The sequence below is a fragment of the Melopsittacus undulatus genome, chromosome 3 (genome assembly GCF_012275295.1).
Source record: "Melopsittacus undulatus isolate bMelUnd1 chromosome 3, bMelUnd1.mat.Z, whole genome shotgun sequence".
Classification (NCBI taxonomy): Eukaryota; Metazoa; Chordata; class Aves; order Psittaciformes; family Psittaculidae; genus Melopsittacus; species Melopsittacus undulatus.
Genome location: NC_047529.1, coordinates 58,691,283 through 58,719,101, shown reverse-complemented (window position 1 = coordinate 58,719,101; position 27,819 = coordinate 58,691,283). Strand labels below are relative to the sequence as shown.

General features: G+C 44.6%; 1 protein-coding gene across 5 annotated transcripts in view; it reads right to left on the bottom strand.

Annotated features, from left to right (window-relative positions):
- PRDM1 (PR/SET domain 1) overlaps window positions 1–27,819 on the bottom strand; it is a 99,384-nt gene that overhangs the window by 18,163 nt on the left and 53,402 nt on the right. Inside the window, exons 1-2 of one of the 5 annotated variants that reach the window (XM_031053972.1) lie at window positions 12,825–12,847; window positions 2,326–2,574 (exon numbers count right to left, since the gene is read on the bottom strand). In XM_031053972.1, coding sequence (XP_030909832.1) covers window positions 2,326–2,508 — 183 coding nt within the window. In that variant the 5' untranslated portion in view covers window positions 2,509–2,574; window positions 12,825–12,847. Of the gene's footprint in view, window positions 1–2,325; window positions 2,575–2,830; window positions 3,035–3,386; window positions 3,406–4,102; window positions 4,222–12,824; window positions 12,848–27,819 lie in introns of those variants that run through there. The other 4 variants (XM_034060358.1, XM_031053970.2, XM_031053971.1 and 1 more) reach the window with 4 other exon arrangements.

Here is a 27,819-nt window from a genome sequence, read left to right as displayed (position 1 = left end):
ACTAATCATGACAGCACTAGGATTTCATGATCTAATCATGACAGTATTAGCATTTCACAAGCCATGTATTATATATGTTTTTGTCAATAAACTGACTCAGCATTTAAAACTCTCGACCAGATGAAGCCACAGCTCTCCCCAAAGTTAGCAATGAAGACAGCTCGCATCTGAAACCCACTGGCAAGCACGCACACATGCCTGCATCCCCCAAAGTCTTACCTTATCCTTTCACAGGTGAAAAAAACCTACCCTATCGAGCTGTCAGGACTCCAGTGGTTCTCATGAGTCTGGTCAAAACCAGAATCAGGCTCTCTCACTGACCCCACAAACACATGATGCTCAAGAGCAACATGTGTCCAGTCCTGACCCCACTGAACAAAATCAAACTTGGAAGGCAGACAGAAAAGAATGTTTCTTGTCAGAAGTTGCTAGAATGCAAGTGGATTGTGCCATTTACAGCTATTCCATCCAGCAAACAAGTGACCTGCCTGTACATTCCCAGGACCATAGCTTGCACAAGAGATGGTGAAAAAAAGGATCTTGGCCCCTTCTTTCAGGGCTACCTTAGAAAGAGTCAGGGTTCAAAAGTTCCCGTTGCTCCTTACGGTAGGTACTATTTAGTGCAAATAAAAGACCGGGGGGAACTTTGGAGAACAAAAGGAGGATGTCCTATATTCAGACTCCCACTAGCAGGGAGCTGCATGGGTCACATTTTACAAGCAAGAACCAGGAATCTTTCAACGATTTCTCTCTCCCCCCACCTCTTCATACAGAGATGGCAGCAATCCTGCTACTGTGATTCACTGACCTGAGCTACATTGTAAGGAAATTATACTTTGGTGTTTCCAAACACGGTATTGGGAATTTTGAAAGCTCCTTGGCCATCTCATACATCGGCCCCAGGACTCATCAGGGGCAGAGACAGAGAAAGGCAGCCTGAGTGGCCAATCAGTCACCAGCCAGCAGCCAAGAATCTGTCTGAGCTGTCGCTCTGCAAGTTTATCCTTCAACCAAAAATCCTGCCGTGTCACACAGTGGAGCCACAGCTTTATCCCCCAGCCCCACCAAAGTAAGACCTATCTAATGATAACACAAACCAAGGGTTTGCACTTTTTTTTTCTAGAGGATGTCCTTTCTCTGCCAAAGTTCTGCAGGGCAGGGCAGGGCAGATGGGAAGAGAAGGAGTGATTTTAAGGAGAATTTAGCTTTAACCTCTTGCCTAACCTACTAGGCACTGTATTGGCATTGACAAGCTAAATTCCACGGTGCCAACACCCTCCAGCTGGGGGTCTGGCCCTATTTCTGTATGCAGGATTAAGCAAGTACCTGCTCTGGAAGGAAATATTTGATGGGCACGGATGAGTGTACCTCTTCTTTTCAGCTCTGTGGTCAGTGTGTTTAGCCAAAGTAGAAGCACAGGTAATAGCTGCTATACCACAAGTCTCAGCACAAGGAGAAATGAAGGGTTGTCCCTTGGGTTATTACCCTGCTGAACATCACACCTAGCTATAATAGCTACTCTATATGAAGGAGTAAACACAAAACCAAATTGCTCATCCGGGCTCATTTCTTTCCAGCCCTTCTGAAACAACAACAAAGAATGTACCCACTCCAGGGACACGGATAGGACAGACTTGCACAGCTAGCTACCACTGAAGATACTGTCCCAGATAAACAGAAGTTAATTTAAGCTATGGCCACCCTTCTGTCAAGCTTGCTACAGTTCCACCATCACTTCCTTAACCAACATGCCACAGTTTTTAAGAATTTAGGAAGTCAGGAATACAGCAAGCTCATGAAAAGAATAAAGCCATTTCATAACCAAAGAGAAAACAAAAAGAAATAATTAAACACATTTCCAGGAATTTTTTTTTTCTTTCCCCTCCTCTACTTTTTTTAAAGCTATTTATTGGACAACCGAGGCACTTTAATCTCTGAGCCAGAGGCAATGAATGGTCCTGGCAAACAGCAGTCTAGAAATTGGCACAGAGAACTACCCCACAGTTTAAATATGCTTATTCAGATGCCGTTCAAATTGTGTGAAAATTTAACTGTTTGCGAATTGGTACAGAATCAGTTTCAGGGATAAGGCTGGCTGCCACTTCCAGTGTAAATATTACATGACAGATGACCATCTCAGTTCCTCAAAGGAGTTATGAGGCTCCTATCTTAAAAGCCAGCAGACAGCATTTGTTTCTCATGGTGGGGCGTGCGTGTGTATGTGCGTGTGTTTTAAAGAATGGAAGCCAGGGTGAGCACACACTTTCTGAAGCACTGTGAATTGGCTTGTCTGAGTCCAACCTTCCCCAGAGCATTGCCGCTTACCTCTTTGCAGTTAGATGCGTATTTGAAAGTCAAGTTCCTTGGCAAGGAAGCCTCTGCCTGAGTTAGGGTGCCTCCATCGGCACTGGGATCCAATGGGTGATCATTTACAATGTATGTGCACTTCTCTTCAAAATCCGCTTCCGTCCACAGAGTCATGTCAGCATCCTCCATGTCCATTTTCATTGTCCACTCTCTCCCTTTCACCAGATTCTTGAAACTCACAGCGTCCGAGCTACACTGTGTAGCAGCCTGGAAAAAAGAAAACAGCCTTTAATCCTCATTGTCCTTCAGTGTTGTGGTTTCCATTGATACAGTGTGACTAATACAGTAGTTTGTGACACTTTAAAAGTGTATGCAGGATAGTTGGTACAGTTGAGTAATAGCCAAAAAGCAGTGTAAACGAAGCTGCTCTGACTGAAGCAGCCCTTAAAACACCAGCCTCAGTAATAATGATGAGGGAACAAAAACAAAGAGGAAAAAATCCCTAGGTTGGCAATCGCTTTACCTTTTTCAGACCCTTTCCTTAATGCCTCAGAGAGAAAAAGAATATTCCATGCTGAAGAAAATGTGGGGTCATGGCCGCGAGACCACTTAGTCGCCTGTGGAAAAGCTGCCTCAGAAAAGTGTCACAAACAAGGAGAGGAAGAGGAAAGGAGCTGCTGTCTGCGTCTGAATGAAGCTAAAAATGGAAAGCGCATGTTGGAAGAGCGGAACCCAGCCTTGCCTCTTCCAAATGGGGAAGCCTGAACTTTCCCACCGGCTTTCAACACACAAACAACTTTCAAAACAACCTGGCCCCCCCGCCTCCTCCTGACGTCCCCTTATCCTTTGGCATGGAAGGCTGAGAAAGCCGACATCCTGCCAGCATCACTGCAGCGGCAGCAGCCCTGCACAAAGCACTGCAACACGTTCGGGGGGGATGGAGGGGGGGGGGGGGGTGGTGGAGGGGAGGAGGGCGTAGAGGGGGGAGAGGCAAAAAAGAAAAGGAGCAGGGAAAATAAATAAGTAATTTTAAAAGTTTTTCTATGCCTTCTGATTTTGATGGTACCTCTGATAATTACCATCTCAAGGCACTAGACAGGAGCCTCACTGGCCAATTCTGCCAGGTCCTTCAGACCCAATGTCTATTCATGAGAGAAGCACTGTTACCAAACCTATCCCCAAACAGGTACTAGGTCGGGCTCTTTCCGTAAGATCCATCAGAAACCAAAATCTGTGCCTGTGCCAGTAACCGGGAATGACGTTCAAGCCCGGTGTAAAATCCCTTCGGTTTTCCTTTTCGGATACTCAGCTACTGTAAAATTCACACCCTTCCTCCGGAAAAAAAACCAAAACGCGCAGCCGGGAAGAGCGCGACCTTCCGAGGAAGAGGTGCAGGGCTGGCCAAGGGTTACCTGGAGACCCCCGGGGCCGCCCCCCCGCAAGGCGGGGAAGCACGGCCGGGCCGCCGGGGAACTCTGCGGCGGCAGCCGCGGCAGGCAACTCCCGAGAGCCGCCCTCGGGAACAGCCCCAGCGCCCAGTCCCGGCCGTAGTCGGGACGAGCGCGGCGGTCATAGGGACCGGCTCTCGGCATTACAAGGAGGCGAACTGCTAAACTCGAGGGGGGGGGAACAGCTGCGCGGCGGAGCGAAAGGGTTAACGCCGGTCAGAGGAGCGCTCCCGACCAGCCGAGAGAGGAGACCGGGAAACTTTAGCCCCGTCCTCCGGGCGCCGAGGAGGGCTAGCAGGAGCCGGGGAGGGTGCTGGGGGCGAGGGGGCAGGCACCGCGCTGCTTACCGGGGCAGAGTCCGCGCGCGTTTCCACACCGAAGCCCACCGTCGGCGGCAACCGTGGCTCATCTCTACCGAGTAAACATCGCTCGTTGCTCGCAGCGGCTGGGTCCCCGGGACACTGACTCACACCTCCAGCCGCCGCCGCTCCCCGCCCGCTCCTCCCCCCGCTGTCAAGACAGGTGCTGCCGAGCGCCCTGCTCTTGCCGCCGGGAAACGCTGGGGGGCCGCCTGCCACAGCGGCACTGCCCGGCCCGGCACGGCACAGCGCGGCCCGCCCGCTGTTGGCGCTCACGCACCGGCCCCTCCTCTCCCTCTCTCTCCCCACAGAGCGGGAGGTGGGGCGCTACCTGCGGCGGGGCCCAGCCCGGCCTGCTCCCGGCCCCAGCCCCCCACAACACACCGGCCTTTGCTTTCTATATTATTGCTAATACTGATATTCCCTCCCACCCTTTCCGACCAAGGTGTGATGGCCCAGCGCTGACCGGCTGTCTGGGTATGGTGGCTGAGTGGGCAGGCAGCACCTCTGTGCCTCAGGAGAAGCGGACGTGAGGCGGTTCTTGCTAGAAATGTTTCTTCTGCAGTTTTAAGCTCCACTGTGTACCCGCTGTCGTGTCGTCGTCGTCGTCCTCCCCCCCCTCCCCCCCCCCCCCAGTCTGTCTACAGGGAGCATCACAAAACTAACAATTAAAATGACGCCTCGGTGCCAGAATATCGATTAAACCCCGATTTAAACTGCTTTCTCCCAGTGCTTGATGTTTCCACTCTGGGAGCTTCAGAAGTCTGAGTTTACCCCCTTCCCGAGTCGCTTTCTAGGCAACTTTTGTAAAAGCAATTAGGAAACACATCTATGTTTCTGCCTTTAACTAGAACCTGCCGCCTGTCCCTAGGTAACAGCAGGGAAGCTCACAGGAGCGGGGCATGGCAGGAGGCGTTTCCAAACCCAATGCCTCTGTCGCAGTGTGGTAAGAAAATGAGCGAGGATCTCACACAGGGGACACACAAGCGACCACCCGGGAGCACGCTGGTGGTGGAAGGAGGAGGATCGGGGTAGCAATCAGTGCACCGCGCACCCAATTCCTTTTCCCCTCCTCCGATCCAAGTAAGCTTGCTGGCTGAAGGAAGGACATCCTGTGATGATGGCATACAATGTCCTGTTTGTTTATTATTAAGAGCATTCCTGCTTCTCATTACAAAACAACCAGATGCCTTACTTCCTTCAGTGGTCCTGTCCCTTCAGCGAAACGTCCTAGGGCTCAGAGGAATGGTGATGCACAATTCCATTTATAGCCATCCGCAGCCCAGCGTGGACGCTGGCTGCTTCACTGCCAGGCAACCCCTACTACTTTTCCTTCTCCTCCTCCTTTCTCACACATCTGCGAGAATATTTCTCATTGCTTTCCTGGCACATTACACGTCAGCTAGTTTCACATTCTTCTGCTAAACACACGTGCACTGGTATTTTGGGGTGATCTGGTTGTTACATATTTCTTAACAGGAAAAAGGGAGAAAGGTGGGGGGTGGGGAGGGACGCATGTTTTATGCAATCAGGTGCCTTTCTGACTGGTGTACACATTCCCTTCCCTGAACCTGCGCCTCCTCCCTCTGATAAAAAGATGTGTGGAAAGGATTACTTGCCATTTTCGGTCTGCCATGCTGAGAATAGTAGATCTGTCTAAAGACCTTCTGTATGTGCTAACACAGGAGGGCTCATGGCAGCAGATGTAAGTAGGGCAACTGCTTGCAAGTGAGTGTCCCCGCTTAACTTCCACCACAGTGTAATTCCACAAGAGAGGTGGCCCAAGCACTGGGCTGAAGGATATAAATGTAATTGGATATACCCTGTAAAACCGAGGCACATACAAAATGAGGTCTAAGGAAGGCTCTGAAGTAGGGAGAACCATTCATTAAAGGAGAGAAATCCGGCCTACTTGATTGGGTTAATTAACTGATGCTGAGTCACACCACATAGAACAGAAAAACAATGTAGTCATACTGAAGGCGATTATTTTACCGAAAAATAGTCTCACTCTGAGAGGCAGCTGTTTCAGAACTTTTCACTTCCCTGTTAGCTTGAAAGAAAAAACAAAAAAGGGGAGGGGGGTAAGAAAACAGGGTCAATGTGTTTTCTTCAAGGTCTGATCTTCTTAATGCAAAGGACAGCCAGAGAAAAGCAAATCTGCCCTTCAAGGAACTGAGAATGATTTTGGGCTGGAGAAGCAGAGGAAGCAGAGATGAGATCAGATGAAGTGAAATACTCATCAGGACGGCAGGAGGATGCCAATATCCCAGGTCAGTGCAGCTCTCTCCTTGGAGCCCGGGGAGGTGAGTACAGCTTGTGAAGCCTACAGACTTCAAACAACTCTGTGGCACACTCCAAGGCTATCCTGAAATTAGCTCCAGGTGCCTCAGTGAAGCTGGGCCCAGAACTGCATAGCACAGGAGGAGAGGTTTTGCTGGTGTGCAGGTCTAGCCTAGCAGTGCCTGGTCTGGAATAAAACTAAGTTTATCAAGAAAGAAGAGACAGAAACAAATTGTTAAGAATGTGTACTAAAGAAAGAATCAAAAAAAGAAACTCTGCCATTAAAGAAATATATAGACTGACCTTCTGACCTTCCTCCTTAATAGAGAAACATAAAAAGACTTCTGTTCAACCAGAAGTTTTCTGCTCTTTTATAGACATCTTTCATACCAGTAGCAGCTATTGTCTGGAATGTGCAATCTCAAAACGCTGTTCATTTCAAAAAGAACATTTTTAGTCATATTTTCATTTTTTCCTTCTCGCTCATAGAAAACCTCAATTACTGTATTAATCAGCATTTCTCAGGCAGCTCTCTCTGCAGCAGCTTTCAGCCTGGCAACAAATCATGAATGGCCCTAACAGCTCTGATCTCAGAAATCCCCATCCATTTCCTTTGATGCTATCACCACTTCAGCTCAACAACAAGCCTGCGCAATTCAGTCTCAGCTCAGCTGCCGCCACTGCTGCTGCTGCTGTTCTCCCTGTGCCTGCTATAATTGTAAGGGGAAGAAGGAGGGAAAGGAGCTGGCTCTAACAGATGAAACTTCTTTAGAAAGTTGGGAGGGGAGATAAAATGCACACAAGAGATTAAAGCAGAGTCACATTTTCACATCCTCCCCTTCCCCTTACCCAAACAAGGTCAGTGGTGGATTGACCACATCAAGAGTAACTACCAGACCCACCCCCATTTCCCACTTCCTGCATGTAGGCATCCTTGTGCTGGTAAACATTTGGGGACCAGTTGTGGTCATTACTCGGAGAAGGTACATGATGTAGTTGCACAACTGCACATCTTTTAAAAGCCAATTGAGAAATCAAACTTAAAGAAGAACTTGCTTTCAAGTTCTGCTGAGATATACTCATGCTTGGGGGCCACGAATCTAAAAACATGGTTGCTGTCAGATTCAAGGGAAATTCACTCTAGTGACTGTGCAACAGGAAAAGTTACAGTTGTCTTCTCACAGACTGGCCTGACCTTTGCAAAACACAGCCTATAGGCTTCAGATACAATCTCAGAGGCTTTGTATGCCCTAGACAACCTCAGCACGGTATTGCCTATAAGGAGAGAAATTAAAATCACACTTGAATCTACATGAAGGTTTTTGCAAGGGCATTTGGGGTGGTGTATGTTGTAGCCAGGAGGCTTTTAAATTAACACATGCAGCTTTCAGGGACTGCCTTTAATTACAGAGCACCCTGGTCATTGCCTCGTAGCATTTCCAAATGCCTTTACGTTTACTTTTGTCTCGGCTGTGCAACACCAAGAGCAGATCTTCTGGCTGCAGTCTCAGCTACAGCTTAGTGCCAACCTTACCATCTCTTTTGATTTCTGTTGGTTTATCCTCTCAAGAAATTTTCCTTAAAAAGAGAAAAAGGAGTCAAACTAAAATACCATATCCCTTTTTGTTTCCAGCTAGGCCTTATTAAAATACTGCTCAGATGACGTATGAATAAGCCAAAACAATCCTCCTCCAATAAAAAAAGCAAAACAAAACAAAACCACACAGAAGCAAGAACTAAGCTTCAGCCGCTTCCTCTTGTTTAGGCTCAAGTTTAAGAAGAGGGAGCAGGACTGTCTGGGCCTGCTATGAAGAGGGCAAGTCAATGTGAGAAGTTGGGCTTCTCAGCAAATGCAGCTGAGTAGCAAAGGCAAAACAGTCTGAAGACACTCACTCTTGTTCCCCAGGAAGTAAGCTGGGGTAGGAATGATACTGAGAAAGGAACAGCAGCAGAGAGGCTTTGTCACTGCACTTCTTTTCATTGTGGGAAAAGGCAGCACACTTCAGCATCTGGACTAAACGCAAGGAGCCATCTCCTTGTCCCTTACAAGAAGGGAAATGCCTCACAGAAAAGACCACAGATATTCCCCTCTTGTTTATCATCAGCCTTCCCACCACACTTCTGGGTGATAGTGGTCTTGGGAAAGATAGGGATGATAGCCATGAGCCCATACAGCAACTCTTGTATTGTCTTTGCAAGTTTCTACCAATCCCAGTTTATACTGGGCAAGAAAAGCTGAGCACAAAAATCAACCTTCTGCATCCCAAACACAGACTTTTGAATAATCTGCCCACAGCAATTGAATCTGAGAAAAAATGAAAACAGGCCAACCCATTCCAACCATTTTCCAACCTTACTGGTGATAGATGACTGAAAAAAACAGTGTTTTGGGAAATTTTCCTTTAAGATAGACTGATTTCCAGATTGTTACAGAGGAGGGATGGGATTCTGTACATATATTAGAAGTCTCACTTGTGTGAGTATTTCAAAGACATCAGCCCCACAGCAAGCTGACAACAATCTTAAATAACAAAGCCACCTCAGAATGAATTGCATTAACTCAACTTTCACATCTCTTCCCGACTTGGCAGTCATGACACTTTTTGGGGGTATTCTTGCCTCAACCTGCCTGGTAAGTCATAGTGATATGAACCATACTGAAACTTTGGACTTTGCTCCAGCACAATTCAGTTTTTCTTTCAGATACTCTCAAGGCTGTCCAATCTCCTGCAGCTGATGAACACACCAGAAGGAGGGTGAGATCCATGGGTGGAACCATGCCACTCTTCTCAGACAAAGAACTGGCCACGGAACGCATTTCAAAACAGATTAACAAAAACAACAGCTACACACCATGACAAAGCACATATGGTGGAAACAAAAATATTTACCCACAGATTATCACAGATCCAGCAGTGTGACTACTGTGCATCCAGGACCAGAGGATTCGGAATAGTGACTGTATGTTTAGAGCTGATTAGGGAATCTAGCAGGGGTGGGCTGAAGGACCACTTTTTAAGCTCCTAAGAGTACAGTCATCATTTCTCCACCTTTCCTACCCCAGGGTGGTGAAATAACAGTCTTTTCATACCTGTGTGTTGGCTGGGGGAGGGAAGAATTCCTCTGCTATTAAACACAACTTCTCATTAAATAGCTGACACCTTATCCTTCTTTAAATGTTGTAATGTTTACTTTGCAAAACCCAGGAAAGCTTTTAAAATAAAGATAGCAGAGAGATTCTTAAGCTGGGTGTCCTTGCTTATCTGCTCTTTATCAACCAGCTATTGTTTCTGGAGGAGCTCGTTGGGGAAGGTGGAGCAAAGGGGGTTAATGTTCAATAGGTATCTATCAGTTCCCCTGAAGGAATAGTGCTGCTGACAGAAGAGCAACACTGGGCTCTCAGCTACTTCCTGCAGAATGTGACAAACCAGAAAAGGGAAAAAAAGAAACCCAAGGGCTGCTGCTACCTTTTTCTTTCTTTCTTTTTTTCCTCCCTCTCCCAAAACAACTAGTTTTAAGAAAGACATTGTCCTTAGAAGAGATAATCCCACAATAGAGAGTCCATTAGAGGTATTAAAGCATTGGCAGCGCCTGATCTACAAGAAGGGCTCTGTCCTGACAATAGACAATTAAAGCTGATAAATCTGCACTACTTGTTGCCGTTCTAATTCCTCGTAATTGTATGCTACTTGTCCCTGCCTCCTGCGTCCAGGGATGAAGCATGCTTCTTTAATCTCCAGAGTACCTGACCTAGTTCCTATGTGGTCTTTTCAGGACCTGTTTTCTTCCCATCTGGACTTCTTTCCTCCTACTCTCCTTTCCTGCTTCCCTCCCCTAAGCATTAAGGAGAGGTTACGATAGAGGGCACAGAAAACACCCAGAGCACAGCACCCAGATCAATAATTCTGGAGCCCCAGACAATGCACTAATCTGCAATAACAGCTAATCATGGTCAATTTGGCACACCAGTGATTAAACTGTACTTTTCATTAGGCTCAACAAGTAGAGCAGACGCACACTGACAATTCAAATTGCCCTATCAGTAAGAACTGCCAAACTCGTGTGCACTTCTGCATTTGTAGCTGCTGCATCACTGGTCTTGCCAGATGAGGAGCTTTATGCAGGCTTATCTTTTCTTCTTTTGACATTTTACGGACTGGGACTCTCAGCTGTGTTTTCTATAAAAAGCAAGCCCCTGCCTCACTTTACTACCATGAGCTCTCCTAGTTGAAGGGCTTTGTGGGTGAAACTGTGATGTGCTGTGCAGAATGCTGAAAAGCGATCATCCCAATTACATGTTCCATCCTGGTGCTGACAATATTCTTGGGTTTGTTTTACATCTGAAAGATATTTGGTGTTTTTCTCAAATTTGCTCTCCTATTTTGTTTTGAGGAGAGCTTGGAAGCCTGCTAGCGACAGAGCAGAAGCACGAAAAAGTGCATCACACAACTTAAAAGATGGAAACAGTAAAAATTACCTGGGATCTATTAATTTTTCAAACTGCACTGTTCAGCCAACCTAACAAAACATTTAGAGACTGAAGAATAGTTGGATTTTCTTATTTTCACCCCTTAACTCATGAACAACCTACTACTGTGTCCACCTTAGAAATCTACAGTTATTAACCTTACACGCCATTTTGATAGTGACCTTTCTATCACCCTCACAGAACCATTTTTTCTGACAACAGTTTCTTCTGGTTACACTTGTACCTAGTGGACCCATTTTGCAAACTGCCCTGAAAGCCTCACCCAAGAATTTACCAGTCTTTCTCCAAACCACACCACCAAACTCCAGGACTCCTAAAGACCAACCCTGCACACTCAGGGGTCTCCTTCTGTTTAACTTTAGCTTATCACCCTTGTATTAACTTGAACAACTATTAAAAATGAACTCCAAGTTGCTCTTAAAAAAAAAAAGCGTGGAAGATGTCAAACGAATGCAGGAAATGTCTATTCTACTATTAATATTAATGAATCCCTAATGCATTTGCAATCCACTTGAGGTTAAGTCAGTAGAGTTCCTCTCCTGACAGCTATTCCTCATCAAACCACCACTGCTGAAGATGTTGATGCTTTCCCTTTTGCTTTGTAATCTTTAAATCAAGTTTAAATCACATCAGAGCCTACCACAGAATCATGTATTTTATCCTGAGTGAACACAAAGCCCTGGAGACAGAGGTTTAAAACAGCACACATGTCCCCTCAATTTATCATTTTAAGATAGGAAGCTGCCGCAACAAACAAAACACCTCCTTGAAAGTGGGACAGCAGCAGATTGCGGTGCAGAAAGCTCTGGGATCTTTTGTTTTCCTGGAGAGCAACAACGGGGCTTCGCAGAGAAAGACAGCAGCCTCCCCTTGCTGAAATCTAAATCAGTTCATAGAGGAAAGCCTGCCAACTGCTAGTTAGATGGTAACAAAATATTGCAGATAACTCACTTTTCAGAATAAAGCAGAAACAAGCAGTCATGCAGCACCCAGCAGGGGCTCAACTGATAAAACGGTGTCAAACTCAAACCATTTGTCAATTGGAAGGGAAGAGAGCAAGCTGAAAGATGGACTCAGGAAGTAGATTTATCTAGTGCGACACATTAACTAGTATAAATACTAAGGAAAAAGTAAACACATTTACCCAGCACTATCTCCAGCCAGGAAAGAAAAGGCTTCTGAGCCTAAGACCCATGCTGGCCACCTAACCACTCAGCTGTCAGCTACAACAGCAGTAGCATTTTTCTTCTTGTGCAGGATTGCAATGCCATTTAATTCGTGGTACTAAAAGGTTTTATTAAAAGCGTACATCATAATTAAGCAAAACAAAAGCGTGACTCCTCTGCTGTTCTAGTCTCCTCCCTCCACCCAACAGCCAAAACAATAAAACCACCTTGGCAGCAAACCAGTCAGGTAACATACCCCGGAGAAGAGCACAGATTTGTTATAGAATCATTTACTTTGTGCCTGCCTTGCTCAAAATTGCCTTATCAGAAACTTCTGTCCCGGAGGCTCCCGAGGCAACACAGGGAATGACAATGCAGGTCAGGCACAGTGAGTTGCCAGCAGCATAATGTGGGGCACACAAACAAACTGGAATAATGCTGTGCAGAAGGGCTCTTTGGATGTATGCTTTCCATTGGAAAGTCAAAACAAGTAACACAGTTTGTGGACAGCACATCCATCTCTGCTACAATCACCAGGAAGAAGGAAGACAGCTCAAAGGGATTTAGGATACCAACCCACAGCGACATGCACACACCTTGTGCAGGCAACCCATAGTATCAAAAGGATAGCGCATCACGTCAGCAAACCATTCTAACACTCAATCTAACGCGAAACTCAAAAGTTAACAGCTAACTAATCTGCATCATGCCCCCTGCTCCCAAAAGAGATAATTCATAAAGCAAAACAGCACAGTTCTTTGTTCAGCTGTACCTTCACATGTCCACACCGCACAGGTTCCCCACCTCCAGCTCAGGCATCTCAGGAGTTTAGTCCATATGGAAAGCCTGTCACTCCCGCGCACTCGCGTACCCGTGCACGCACACCGCACCCGTGCTCTCGCTCCCCAACACACACTGCCTGGAACCGCTCCGAGGATTTTAGAATTTCCTCTGGCTGGCAGATTCCTCCCTCCCCGCGCATCCACTCCACCCCGTGCTGTAATTAGGCTTAACAAGAGCAATTAACAAAACAAACTGCTCTCTGCCTGGTGGCCTGATAATTCTGATTGTCATAATATATTAAGATGTGTAAGCCAGTTTAAAGTAAAGGTAAATTACAACATTGCACAAGGGTCATTTTGCACCTATTTTTTACTGCTTTTGTCATAGGGATAATGAACATTCATCCACGCCTTTAATTTAATGCACAAACCCCAAATCTCAGGTCCGAACAGCAGAACTCAAAATCATCAGACCAAGGAGACTGTTCTGGGTTTTTTTTCCTAGTTTATTAGATGGCAGTTCCCTCCTCCTGTGCACAACAAACACCACAGAAACCTGTTTTTGGTTTTGGAATTACTCTATGACGCTACAATCCAAGATGTAAAATCAAGTTTTAATGCATCTTCTGGCTTTACAGCCATCCACAAATAAACAGATTGTAGTGTTTCCTTTTGCCCTGCCGGGTGTCTAAAGGCATGATACAGGAGACCACAACCTCAGCATTTTTTGAGATAACTTGTCCATCCACTTTCAGATCACTTCCTTCAGCAATCAAATCACAGAAATTCAGTGTCAGAATCATCAAAAACCCAACATTTTGAGGACTAACTGACTTCAGGTGGTCAGCGGAGAAACTCGGTTGTCCTTTCATTTCAGTGAGCTATGGCTCCAACCTACACAGAAGATTTACACACGGCTGTAATTCAGTTGGAAAACATTATCTAGATCTTGTTCTGCTTCTACGCTCTGGGACTGTGTAATTAAAACTGTCAACATAAATTGAGTAAATGTATCAAAATCATAAGCACACAGAAAATTCATGGGCAGAAGACAAGAAAATAAAACCAGTTTGGTATGTGACACAGATTTTAGTTCATATGAACTGAAAAAAACACTGCTCCCTGAGATACATATAACCTGATTCATAATACCATCTGCCAGCTAACCACAAACAATTAACAAAAAAAAGGAAGGCTGGTGTTGCTGGTGTATTGTTGGAACCCTGCAGTTTCTGATAAGCCAGATGTGTTTTCCTAAGTCAATGATTTCATCTCTGCTGGGTGTCAACATTTGCACAAGAATAATTTTGGGGGTCAGAAAGTAAGCAGCAAATGAGATTTCAAAAGGTTTCATAAGAGTGCAGATTGCTCAAACACAGGGAAAGGAGGGTTTCGGCTTCCCAAAGTTCACTTTTCTGCTTCTTCATTCCTCCTTCCCTGAAGCTGAGTCAAAGTTCTGTAAAAAACTACAGCAAATCATCAGACTGGCAAGACAACAGCCTCATGTAAAAAGCTGTGCTCTGCAGTGAGATAAACACTCCAAAATGAGTAAACTGAGACTATCGTGCAAAATCAGGCACTCTTCCAAATGGTGGGAGATGCCAGATGCAGGATTGCATGGAGAAACTCAGTTCTGCACTACCGGCATCTGATGCACCATCTTTTTGTCCACCAGATCACTTCCTCATTCAGTACTTAGAAGAGTGCTGACTAATAAAGTTTTTTTTTTTTTTTCTGTGTTTTTTTCTCTCTTCTTTCTCCTTGAAAGACCCAGTGCCAGACTCTTACACAGTCTGTTCAAATGGAAGACAAACTAATTTTGTCTTGTTTTCCACTATGCTTGTCACAACAGCAACAGCTGAGTGCCTCCCAAATATCAAATAACAGCTAATCTGATTTTCACAATACCTCCCCCATATGCTGATGAAGGTATTATTGCTATTGTTGCTCTGCAGAAGGGGTATGGAACCACAATGACACTAACATCAAAAGCATACATTAATTTGGGGATGCAGAACAGCCTACTTACCAAGCATGGCGCATTACTTTCTATGTTCAAAGCATTTCTCTTCTTGGCATGTGTGATGGCTCTGTATTTTGTAAGGTTTCACACTGGGCACCCAGGAAGATGTTAAAAGTAATGAGCACCAGCAAAAAGCTTTGCTGAGGTGAACTGGCATGACTCTTACTCAGAATCACGGGCAGAACTAATACCTGTTTCCTCAGAGCAGAGCTCACCTGCCTTAAGAAGAGGAACACTTCTTCCTGCCATGGCTGATTTACTTCCTGATGCTGCAGCGAATGAGATAGGGGGAAGAGGTGTCTAAAGCTAACATTTCATTACACCACCCTAATTCGCCTCCCCTAGCAAGCTCCTCTGATGCCTGAATGAGGCAAGTAACCAGTAGAAAAAAAACCCGGTAATTAAATGAGTAGTTAAAGAGTGTATCATAATGCATAAGAGGACCAAATTGGGGTTAGGCAAACAAGTAAACTCTGGAGAACTTGAATTTGCAATTTTAGTAATGTTCTTCCAGGTTTTATGCTGATTTTTGAAACTGCAAATAGAAACAGCAGAGATCCCATGACCTGTCATCACATCAGCGCCCACATGGATCACCAGCAGAGCTGGGATACGCTGATCTGCCACAGGCAGACCTCTACGGGGAAGTTAGCAGACCTGGCTCAGAGCAACTATACGTCTGGTTTTGGGAAGGTCAGCACAAGCACTGGAAGGGATCAGACACTTCTGCTGGTGGGTTTCCCCAGTTGATGTGCTGGAAGCAGAAGAATGGCCACTTTCAGACATCTCAGCTTTATGCCAGGTTTGGTGTGGAGTTTGTTCCTACTCTCCCCTCTTCCTGTCTCCGCTCATCTTCCAGGCCTCATCTCAGACTTCTGATTGGCTTCCTTGCCCAGCAAGTCCTCACCTTGTTCTCCCTGACCCCTCTTGTAGTTTCCCTTTCCAGTCACTCCCATTTGCCACTCCCACACCAAGGCTCTGTGTGCCAAGTCTTCTCACCAAGCCAGTTCCAGGCCCTCCTGGTTCCTCATCTGCACTGCACTTCTTTCCCCTCCTGATGGACACAGACATGGTATGCTCTCCATCCCCATGTTCCCCTTCCTGCTGACTGGCAGGCCTGGCCTCCACAGCCTGGACAACAGCACAGTGTAGCCAAGTCTCCAGGCATCTCCTGGTCCTCCTCTACAGGAACATTAACAGTGAGTTCAGTTCACACGTTGAGCAGACATGGTGTCAAGCCAACTGGAAGTCCTGTGACTATGTTAGTATGGCACTGAGCCCAAGCTAATAAGCCCTGGTGAGAAGCCGGATATATTAGCTTGGGCTTAGCACCATGCTAATGCAGACAGGCAGCTTTTGGATCAGAGCTGGCTTACATCCCACCCGCTTTTAACACCGAGCTTGCTCGTCTTCATCTACAATAACCCATAAACATAAACCCCTCAGTCTTGTACCAACCTTACTCTCAGCTTCCCTCCTCCCTGACACTGCTGATCTCCAGGTACAGTCTCTCCTCTTTCGTAATCCTCTCCAGGTTCAGCTCTTGTCCACAGGCTTTTAAAAACATCTCATTCTCTGGTCTCAGAACGGTTTGCAGTAAGCATACACTGAACATGCACTCTTCTGCTCTCCATTCAGGTGCTCAGTTCTAGACCCACTCATTGAAGCAAGCCATGATGCTCTCCTATAGCTCCTGGAGAGTCTGCTCTGTCAGTCACCTAGGCTGGCTTCTAGCTCTAAAGCAATTCTCCTGGGCGTGGGAGTCAGAGATGGAGGTGGGAACAGGACTAGCGTGTGTTCAGATCTTGCTCTGACAAAGACCTGATGCAAGCGAAGCACATGGGCAGATCCAGGAACCTGGCAGAGGGTTGGTATTTGAGCATCCCTGACAACAATGGCCACCACCCTCCCCTGCCACATATGCTGTCTTTCCTGAGACACTGAACCAGCCATTTGAACTTCTGCTCTAAAAAATGAGGGCTGTCATCATGAGGATTACTTTTCAAAAGAAAAGTAATCACACTCTTAATGTCAGCAACACAATTTATGACATTTACGGCAAAATAGATTTTGAGGGAAAATACAGCCTGAGGAAAGTCCATGTAAGAAACAAGCGAGCCCCACATTTAGTATTTGGTAGATTTATGAGCACCTAAAAGTGGGATCACCTAATATAAATGGTCTGTCTTAGCAACAGCTGATGCTACCAGCCCTGCTTATACAAGAGATCAGTTTCCTGAGATGACTTTTCAGGAGATGCTATTGGACATTCTCCTTTGTATGGGAATGAGAATATTACCACACACAAATGATATACAAAGCACATGCATAGGTTTAAACCCTATTTCCTTGGCCTGCTATTTCTCTTTCTGTGTCCCAGGCCAATGCATTAGAACAGTACTAATTATACAACATAGCAAGGTTTGATAAAGACCGTGAGGATGCTCCTGTTCCAACAAGTTTACATAAGTGCTCCTTTTCATATACTAAATCCTAGAGGGCAATGGAGACAACAAAAATGCTGACACTACTATTTTTCATCACTGTTAAGACTTACAAGTGACTGCCTAATTGCAGTAGTTTGCTGTAATAAAACTAGGTCCTTCAGTGACTAATCTCATCACCAAGTGATAACAATAATAAAAAGCACTAATTTGCACCAGTCTGTCCTAGGATACCCCTCGTCTACAATTATTAGCACTATTTGTACACAAATCAGGCAACAGGGAGTAAGGGAAGCTTGCAATCAGACCTAATGCCTTCCCTTCCTCTCAGCCCCAGTACAGGACAGGCACTTCCTTTCTACAAACGCTTCACTCAGATCTGTACACAAGACAGGCCACATCTTCCGGGGAGGCTCAAAGTCTTTGCAGACTCACAGTTGCCTTCAAAGCATCACTGGAAATCTGTGTGGGAAGGTTCTAAAATATTAAAACCATCTTACATGCTTTTCTTCTAAGCCAACAACAAACCCCCTCTAAACTTACCACTTCTCTGTTCAGTTTATTCGGAGCTGCAGAATAAACTTTCTGACTACTGAAAAAAATGCTCAAATACATAAGCTGAACCACATATGCAAGCAACAAAGAAAATCTACATGTCCTTTCCAGAAAGAGAGTTTCTCCACCAACATTAAAATTATGCACAAGTTCTTTCCTCTATTACCAAAAGCAGGCAAAAAAAAAAAAGAGGCTGCTATGAAAGTACTGCACTCCAAAATGTACCTTATCTGTCCTAAATCCAAACTGATTTACCTTTTGGATCAACACCCCATTATCATCTTACCTGATTCTCTTCTTCCAAAGGTAACCACCTGCCCTCTAGCAGATTCACAAGTTATTTAAACCATGATCTTCATTCTTAAGAAATCCCCAGCTGAAAGTTTGCTACGGCACTTGTAACCACAGCACACAGCACGCAGGACACGACATTGCTCTTCCTTGCGCAGCACTCAGACGCTCAGCCCGTGCTCGCTGACTACAGATGAGATATTGTCATGTTTTTCAGTTTCCCCATTTCTAACCTGAGAGCTACCCTGTGCAGTGGGATGGCTTTCAGAGATAGATCCTTTGTACCCTCTCCTTGCTGCCAGATGTAGCCGGTTCCTGGCTTTTCATTTTGTATCTTGCAATAGCTTCACAATTGTGCTAAAAATTCACAAACTAACATTACTGAAAAAAGTATGTATTATTCTTAAAGAAGGCAGTGAGGCCAAAAGATCTGATCTTAGTTAAATCCTTTGCATTTCTCTCATTTCTCATTTCTTTTGGTCTGTCAAAGCCAGGCTGGATCCCTTTGAAATATGGTCAAGCTGACAAGGTGAGATGCTATTTCCCTGAAATACCTGGCACATTCGCAGTGTGCTTGGACAGCAGAAGAGCGTAAATTATCACAACTCACTGTGCAGAGAGAAGAGTGCCCTTCGGAGGCTTATGATCAATTTCTGAGGATGGATGATGTAACCCCAGAGATAACAGTGTGGCTGGGTAAACTGGCTTATGTCTAGCAAGGGTCTAAAGACAAACAGGCATCAGAAATCTAGTGTACGCACTGGTTACTGAAAGAAACAAGACATATGGGCATATTTGTTCAGATCAATTTACATTAAAATAGATTTGACTTTTGTACAGTAGATGTGATTTTGCAAATTACCACATTGAAGAAATCTAAACAAAATCCATCTGCATGCTTATAAACATGTAAAAGTATTTAAGGGAGACAATATGTTTAAAAAAGTCAACAATAATGGTTAGTCCATGCTTCCAATTATATTCTTTCTTCAATTAGTCTTGAAGAAACTAACACCTCTATTAATCATTTCAATTAACTCCACGCACCACATGACATCCGCACCAGCAGCCCATATGTTGCGTTCCAATCACCCAAATATTAAAGCCTTTTTAATTGATTGATCTAAAGAACATTCAACAGGCTCAAGGTGGCAGCTAGCCAGGAAATCCCAAAAGAAGATGACAAAAAGGTGGGGGTGCTAAACCAGCTTCCCAATTTGTTTTTCCTCTTCCTCCAGGGTTCACTAAGTTAATCCAATCACAGCCCATAAAGCCCCTTTTTAATAAAATAAATAAATAGATAAGAGAACACACATGTTGGCTTTCCCCCAGAGAAGCCCCCTCTGCTAAAGCTGGAGAACCATCCTGTTAAGAAAGTGCCGCGTACGAGGGTGCATTTTTTATCCGGCAGAAATATTTAGCTTGGCCGTCCGCCAGGGAATGCTGAAAGAATAGACTGAATTAGGGGATTTACCTTCCACGTGTTTGGCACGCGTCATTAGAGGCTCTGAAGAGCTTGACTTTTTCGCTCTCTCACTCTCTGTTTTTTCTCCCCCCCACCAGAGCTTTGATGCAGAGAATAAAGTATGAGCTACAAGAGCAGTTGATGTGTTGCATTTCTAAGTGTTGGCATGGTGGCTTTTGTTCTGTCGAAGAAAACTGATGCCCAGTTACTGAAAGTAAGGTTTTATTTCTCATTCCAGTCAGGTATGGGGTAATATGTTTCAAAAGCATTCACTTTAACACAGAAAAAGGCATGCTATTTTTCTTTCTCTCTTTTCCTAATTAAAAAAAGGTTTTGAAACTTTTTCTGCAGAGAGCTTTAAACTTGGAGAAAGTGGCTTAAAAGTAAATTCCTTAAGCAAAACTCCAACCACAGTGTACTTTAGGAGCTCATGTTTAGTTTTGTAACAATAACCCACGAATTGCTCTGTCATTTGACTTTTATATGCTGTCAGGTGGACTTATGTAATTTAAAAAAACCCCCACTTCTTTACGTAAGTACTTTGGTCCTGCAAATACCTCTTAAGATCTATAACCAGAACACATTAGTCAAGATGGTTGGTCCATACTTTAAGTAACCCATGCACCTTCCCAGAGTTACTTATTTGCAAAGGGAAGACAGTATTGTAAATTAGCCTCTGCCCCCCTTCACTTACAGAAGGGAAAAGAAAAAAAGATTAAAACCAACTAGTTCCCGGCTGAAAAAAAAGCATGGACATCCTTAAACCAACAGTAAATACCAATGTCATGTCTGGTACACATGCCAACCCATTTACAGGACAGAGTTTTGCAGAACAACTCCCAGTGCCACTAACACCCACCCCCTGAACTGCTGCGAGCTCTGCTGCAGCTGCCTGTGCTGTACTGTCTAATCACAGTATCAGATAAATATAGGCCCTATTCACACATGGGTTTTATCGCTATTGATTAAAGCAAACCAGTTCAGAAGCCATTTGTTGACATACTTACTCAAAGCAAGGTTCAAGCAGAGTTTCTGTACTGGTGCTGGCTGTATCTTTATCCCATCTTCACTTGCAAATAAATTTGTGTCTGACTTTGGTTCAGCTTCATTCATGTCACCAGATGACAGCATGTGACTTTTCATCTCTCAGTAAAACTAGTTCATTTTGCATTGCACATGAGGAGATCCTGGGGGCTGTAGAAAAGCAAGTAAAGGGACAGATGCTGGCCCTCAACTGAAAACACAAGATATTAACTCCAATGTGTGAAGGGTGCTGAGGACCATCTCCTTTCTGAATGTAAAAAATCTCACCTGTAGGGATCTCCTCATGGCTGAAGGGCAGACCCATAGTTTATCACTTATTAAATAAATCATTCATAATTCATAGCCAGGTTGAAAACCACACCAATAATGAGCTCTCAGTATCACTCAGCGGAAAGTGAGAACTGGAGTTTTCCACCCAAACCTGCAAAGGCTGACAAGCTCAGACATGGTTTTGTGAGCTCCTTCCTGGACCCCACATTTTTAACTCAATTTTAAGACGGCTAGGCAGCCACTTCCCTCCTGCTTTTTAAGTAAACATGTTAACATCTGTGCTAATAATACAAGTACCCCTTCTTTTATCAAAGGCTTCAGCAATCGCAGAGGCTTTCATCACAAGAAAAAACAGCAAAAAAAGCTGCCTATTTCTGCTGCTAACAGAGCAGGTTTGGCTCTATACACTGCATGGATGCCAGCCGGTGGCTGAAGCACTGCTTTAGAGAATCACAGAACTGTTTAGGTTGGAAGAGATCTATAAGATCATGAAGTTCGGCTGTTAACCTGACACTGCCAAGTCCAGCACTAAATGATGTCTCTAAGCACCACATCTACATGTTTTAGTGTGAGGTGTCCCTGCCCATGGCAGGGGGGTTGGAAACAGATGATCTTGAGGTCCTTTCCAACCCTAACTATTCTATGATTCTATGATGGTCACTCCACCACTGCCCTGGGCAGCCTCTTCCAGTGCTTGACAACCCTTTTAGTAAAGAAATTCTTCTAATACCCAACCTGAACCTCCCCTGGTGCAACTTGAGGCCATTTGCTTTCCAGCACCATCCTCACTCCATTCTCATTTCAGGTGGCTGCAGAGAGCAATAATAAGGTCCCACCTAAGCCTCCTTCTGTCCAGACTAAACACCCCCAGGTCCCTCCACCATTCCTCTAAGGACTTATGCTCCAGACCCTTCACCAGCTCCATTGCCCTTCTCTGGACCTGCTCCAGCACCTCAATGTCTCTCTTGTAGTGCAGGTCACAGAACTGAGCACAATATTCGAGATGCGGCCTTGCCAGTGCCCAGTACAGGGGGATGATCAATGCCCTGGCCCTGCTGGCCACACTATTGCTGATACAGGCCAGGATGCTGTTGGACTTCTTGGCCACCTGGGCACAAGCTGGCTCACGTTCAGCTGGCTGTTGACCAACACCACCAGATCCTTTTCTGCTGAGCAACTTTCCAGCCAGTCTTTCCCAGTCCTGGAGCACAGCATGGGGTTCTTGTGGCCCAAGTGCAGGACCCAGAGCTTTGCCTTGTTGAACCTCAAGCAGTTAGCCTCAGCTGATCAATCCAGTCTGCCCATATCCCTCTGCAGAGCCTTCCTGCCCTCAGCCAGATCAACACTTCCACCTAACTCAGTGCAGTCTGTAAATTTACTGAGGCTGCCCTTGATCCTCTTGTGCAGATCATTGATAATGATATTAAGCAGAACTAGCTCCAGCACTGAGCCCTGGGGAATAACTGCTTGTGTCCAGCCACCAATTGGATTTAACTTCACTCACCCCCACTCTTTGGGCCCAGCCATCCAGCCAGTTTTTTACCCAGCGAATGATACACCATCCAAAGCATGCGCAACCAATTTCACCAGGAAAATACTGTGGGAAGTGGTGTCAGAGGCTTTTCTTAAGTCCAGGTAGGCAACATCCACAGCCTCCCCTCATTCACTAAGCGGGTCACCTTGTTGCAGAAGATCAGTCAAGCGGGATGTGCCTTCCATAAGCCCATGCTGACTGGGCCTGATGACCTGGCTGTCCTGCATGATGGCACTCATTTGCTCCATAACCATTATGTTTCCAGCAGAGCATCTTTGCTGCTAATTGAATCTCTGAATGGTTGGCTGTTCAACACTTGGCTACTGCACACTAGTACCAGCAGGAACAGCTACAGAATCCCTACTGGTTGTTTCCACTTTATCAGAAAACGGAGTAAGTGTTCTGGACTGACAGTCCCAAATGTGCACTTCCTCTGTAGAAAGGTCTGATAGAAAATGATTGTGAATTAAGATGTTGGCTCACAATCCATGTCAATGCACCATTGGATATAGTGTGCTTTTCTGTGCAAATCTGTAAGTGAAGGTGTCTGATGTTCCCTGCTCCCACAGCACAGGGCTGCCGTGCTGGAAAACGCCCAACACAAAAGGTGTGTTTCTGTTATCTCTGGCCTCTGTTATGTATGATCACAAGAACATGTGGGTGATGGTGCCTGCCACTGGGAACTGCCTGCTCTGTCTCTTCAGTGGTTATAGCAAGGCCAAGCCTATTCCAGTATTGTGACTGATTTTGAAACTTAGGTCAAGTAACAGAGATCACTGGCCTTACAATACCAGTTCAGTGGCAAAATGCTTGATGTATTATCATTGCAACAAATTTGTGCTTAAACACAGCCTGTTATGCTTGTCATATTTACAGATTAAAAATACGACTCTTATAAGTGAATTAAAAGAGCTCTTTCTCACCCCCTGCATTTCCTCCCTCTGTGTTTTTTATTAAAACCATGAACCAACACATGTACCCATCCTTCTTTCTGTAACAGTTTGGGATTCCACTCTCAAATATTATACAGATAAAACTAACCTTTATGTGTTAACGATGCGCAATGCAGTAAATTCTCCTTTCCAAACCTGCCGTCTTCATTAAAATCTTATTTGCTTGGTAATCTCCTTTGATCGCTAAAGTTATAAGAAGCTCCCTCCTCTTCTTTTGATACTATCAGTGTAGCTTTTGACCAGAGAGCGTGATGAATTAAATGTATGACAGATATGACAGGTGAGGAGTGCTTGGAGAGGGCTTAAACAGCAGGGATAAGACAAAGCCCCCATTTAAGAACAAAACCCCTACCCGATGGCTAGCCCGTTAATGACCAACCACTCTATTTGTCCTGGTGGATGAGGAGCAAGCTGATACTACAGACAAAGCTTTGTTAGCCACTGGGCTGTTCTTCAATCAGGCCACACAAGCAACTAATTGAAATGCCCAGTTTCCCCCTCAGGATTTGATTTGATACACAAGCTAGGGTAGGTATACTCTTTTTCCTTTTTTTTTTTTCCCTATAATGTATTAATTCAGCCACCACAAGTTTACAGCTGGACTAAGTGGAATTACAGCATATAAACCTGAAAATCTATCTGCAGGGATCCAGCTAAGCCCTGGAGAGAGACAAGTCCAGCAATACAAATCCAAGGAATTTTGGAAGTCAATCCATTAGGATTACTAGGCCTTTGATTGTGGAAGTTACAGGCTCAAAATATGGAAGCGATGAACTCCCAATCTTCCTTCATTTTAGCCTCTTTTCTGAGGACTTATTGACCCCATTTTTTATATTAAAGACATTAATAAATGTGGACAGATTTATATTGCTTTTCTGCTATATTTGCAATGAAAGAAGGCAGGAAAATATTTGCTTTCATGAACTCATGGTTAACATGACCTTTAAATTCTTCTATGTATTTTCTACATATTTAGAGTTGTTACAAGCGAACTCATCACTGTCCTCATCAACTAAAGACCACTTTCCCCCTCTCTTAAGTCCATGTTAATTTTCAGCACACTGTGCTGTACCTAAATGAGGAGTTTCAGGCTCTAGTTACTTTAAATTATTACTCTGCCTCCCAGAGGTGAAGAAATCTCTGTGCCCCCTGCAGACCAGGATTACATTCTCAGTGGGCAGTCTCTCATGTTAGCCTACTGATCTGTGGTAAGCAGAAGGCCAGCAGTTTCTTGAGGTAGGTGCCAAAGTAATATTCATTGTTAAACCCAACCATTAAAGAAAAGAAATACTAGATTATAGGGATGCAGCAATGAATCTGACTTTATAATTGTTCTGGATATAATACAAAACACTAACTGAAGCAAGAAGAGTCTTCACTTTCAGAAGAAATTCAATTTTTATCTCTTTGTTCCTTCCTGTCCTGACCTCACAGGGTGCTGTAGCTGAATCACAGGTGCTGGTATCAGGAAACCTGGGTTCTATTCTTAGCTCTGCCACGAACTTCTTACGTGGCTTCTGGCATGCCTTGTACTGTCTCCATGTCTCAGCTTCCTTATATAAAAATGCAAATATTCCTACCTATTTCAGAAAGAGTGTGGTCTAGTGGTTTAAACCACAGCATCAAGAGGTCTGCATTCTCAAACTGAATACAGTACTAATTTCTGCTGTGGCTTTCAAGCAACTACCCTCACCTGCCCAAGGGGTCAGCTTCCCCTGGAAAATGTTGAATGGCCAAAAACCCCAAGCTTCCTGGCAGAACATGTGTGCTACTTTTCAAATGAGTGATACTTCTGGCTGGATGAGAGGTCAGCCTCATCCTATAGTGAGGCTGCTTACCTGGAGCACATAAGACAAGACAGTCCAAACTATGGTCAGCAAAGGTTTTGGGAGCTGCTCTCACTACAAGGCTATAGTGACTGCCACCCAGCAGAGCTGGCCTAACTCTGGCACAGTCAGAGCCCTAATTCAGCATGTGGAGGCATCAGGCTAAAATCTCAGATCTTCACAAAGTGGGATAAAGGACTGAAATGATAGCTTTCCCCTTCCCCAGGGAGCACTCTGTAGCTTTTGGCTATTTTGCAGCAAATGAGTGTGTCTCTCACGCTCTCTCCTCCTCCACTTTTCCTCCATGAAAAACTCCCCAAAGTTTTGACTCTGTTCCACCCAGAATAAGTAGCAATTTGAAAACTTTCACAGGGCAGAAAAAGCATTTCCTGTCTGGATCTATCTCATGGCTCTTTGGCTCACTGGACTCTTGCAAAGGTTAATTAGATAATGCTTAAGATATTCATAATATGCAACGTCCCAGACAATTGATAAGTATTAAAGTTATGAAGCATAAAAGGGTCAGTCAGAGAGCATGACTTTATAGGAGTCTCGAGTAAAATACTGTTAACCTCACAGAAACATGTGTTTCATCACTATGGACTTCAATAAAGCTAAGCAAAGTTGTTACCAGTATCATCACTAATCTACTGAAAAAGACACTGATTTTTAGGAAGAAAACATGGGGAATCAGATCAAGAAATTAAGGGGGGAGGGAGGGAACTGCATTAATCTGGGGTATTTTTGGTTTTGAAAATGCAGATCTGAAAAAAAGCTGGGTTTTTTTTGAGAGCTTTCCAATCTCCCTATTAGATAAAATGTTATAGTCTCATTACACATGTTGCCTACTAGATGTGCTCTGACTTTTATAGATGTCAACCCCGTTTCTTAATTCAAGACATTTGTCTCTTGTGATCTCTGCGCCTCTAGGTTAGAGTTCCAGCCAGAGAGGTGAGCCAGCTTGTATCTGCAATGCAGCCATAAAATCCTCCGGCACTGCATCCCCGAAAGCTGCTGCTGCCCTGCAAAAAGGCCTGGATTTTGTCTGTCTGCAGCTCAGCACCCAGAAAGGACATTCTGCAGAAGGGCTCAGTGGACATCCAGGAAAACTGCTTTCAGGACCTTATCTGAAGGACAATACTTAACTTTCACCACCTGGGCCTGGCCCCTGAAAGGAAACAGTCACACTCAATTATTGTCTTTTTCTAGACAATTACTATTTAATCAAACCTCCAGCTGATATTAACTGGTGGAAAAAAGGCTATTTTTAGTCAGGACAGTGATTCCCCCTCACTCCTTTCATCTATGAGTAATGTATTTCCTTTTGCTCTCAGTACCACAAACCAGTCCACACCAGATGCTCAGTATTAGGTAAAATTAAAAATGTGGGCATCATACCCTTTGAAAGATGCTTTGAACTCAAATTAATATACCTAAACCCACTATTTAAATTAAAGATATCCTGTCTCTCTGCTGTGTAGTTTTCCCTTTTATCAGAAGGAGAATTTTAGTCCATTTAAAGGTTTTTTGGTTCAGCTCCACAGACCACGCTTTGACTTAACAACACACTGTAATTTCCTTTTAGCCACAAGAATAAAGGAAATGTATAGAAGCAACACCATAATCTTGTCAAGCACCCTCTTTCGTTTCCCTGAACAAGCCTGTCTGAGAAAATGTGAAGCTTAAGATTTTTAAGATGTTATCTGGAACATGTTTAGATCATGGAATACTTTTATTGAAAACAGACTCATGTATTTTTACACATCTACTGATGTACCCACACACATCAAATATATGCCTACTAAATTCTTTTATGGACAAGAACAGAGCAGTCTGCAACCTGCAGAGGTTTTGTAGAGTTCAATACCCTTGCCTCAGCACTTTACCTTCTCCAGACTTTTGCCCCAAATCTGTGCAGATACTTGAGAAAGCCTCACCAGTTCTCACACCTAAGGAAGTAACAACTGCGGAGTGCCTGCTCCCAGGCAAGCCTGTGAGCAGGGCTCTCTGCTGTGCAAAGCAAAAGCATGGGAGAAGTGTAAAATACACCGATTTCTCATGTACCTCTATGTATATGTAAGAAATAGGCTCCTGCAATACTTGCGCCATTTATTTGCATCTTTAATCTTTTTCAAAACACAAAGATTTAAATCCAACTGTTCCACTTCTGGAAAGCTACAGGACTCAATACAATGTGCTGAACATACTCAGACTCTACACTGTACAAGCAAACTCCATCCACCTTCACATTCAGTCTACCTGATGCCACCCTTGATGCCACTACTGACAACACTCAGAATGCATCCAGAAGTGTAAGAGCTGCCTTTTCCCTTTTGCACTGAGCCACAGAGCTGCAAGTAGAATCATAGAATCATAGAACAGTTAGGGTTGGAAAGGACCTCAAAATCATCTAGTTCCAACTTCCCTGCCATGGGCAGGGACAAACAGGCAGAAAAATAAGTAGTGTGACAATGGCATTGTTTTAGGTCCCAGGGGACATTGAAGCATGCCTTGACACACAGACCAAGTCCTGGGGGCACCCATTTGTGCTCTGGGGGCACCCAAGCATGCTTGGGATGT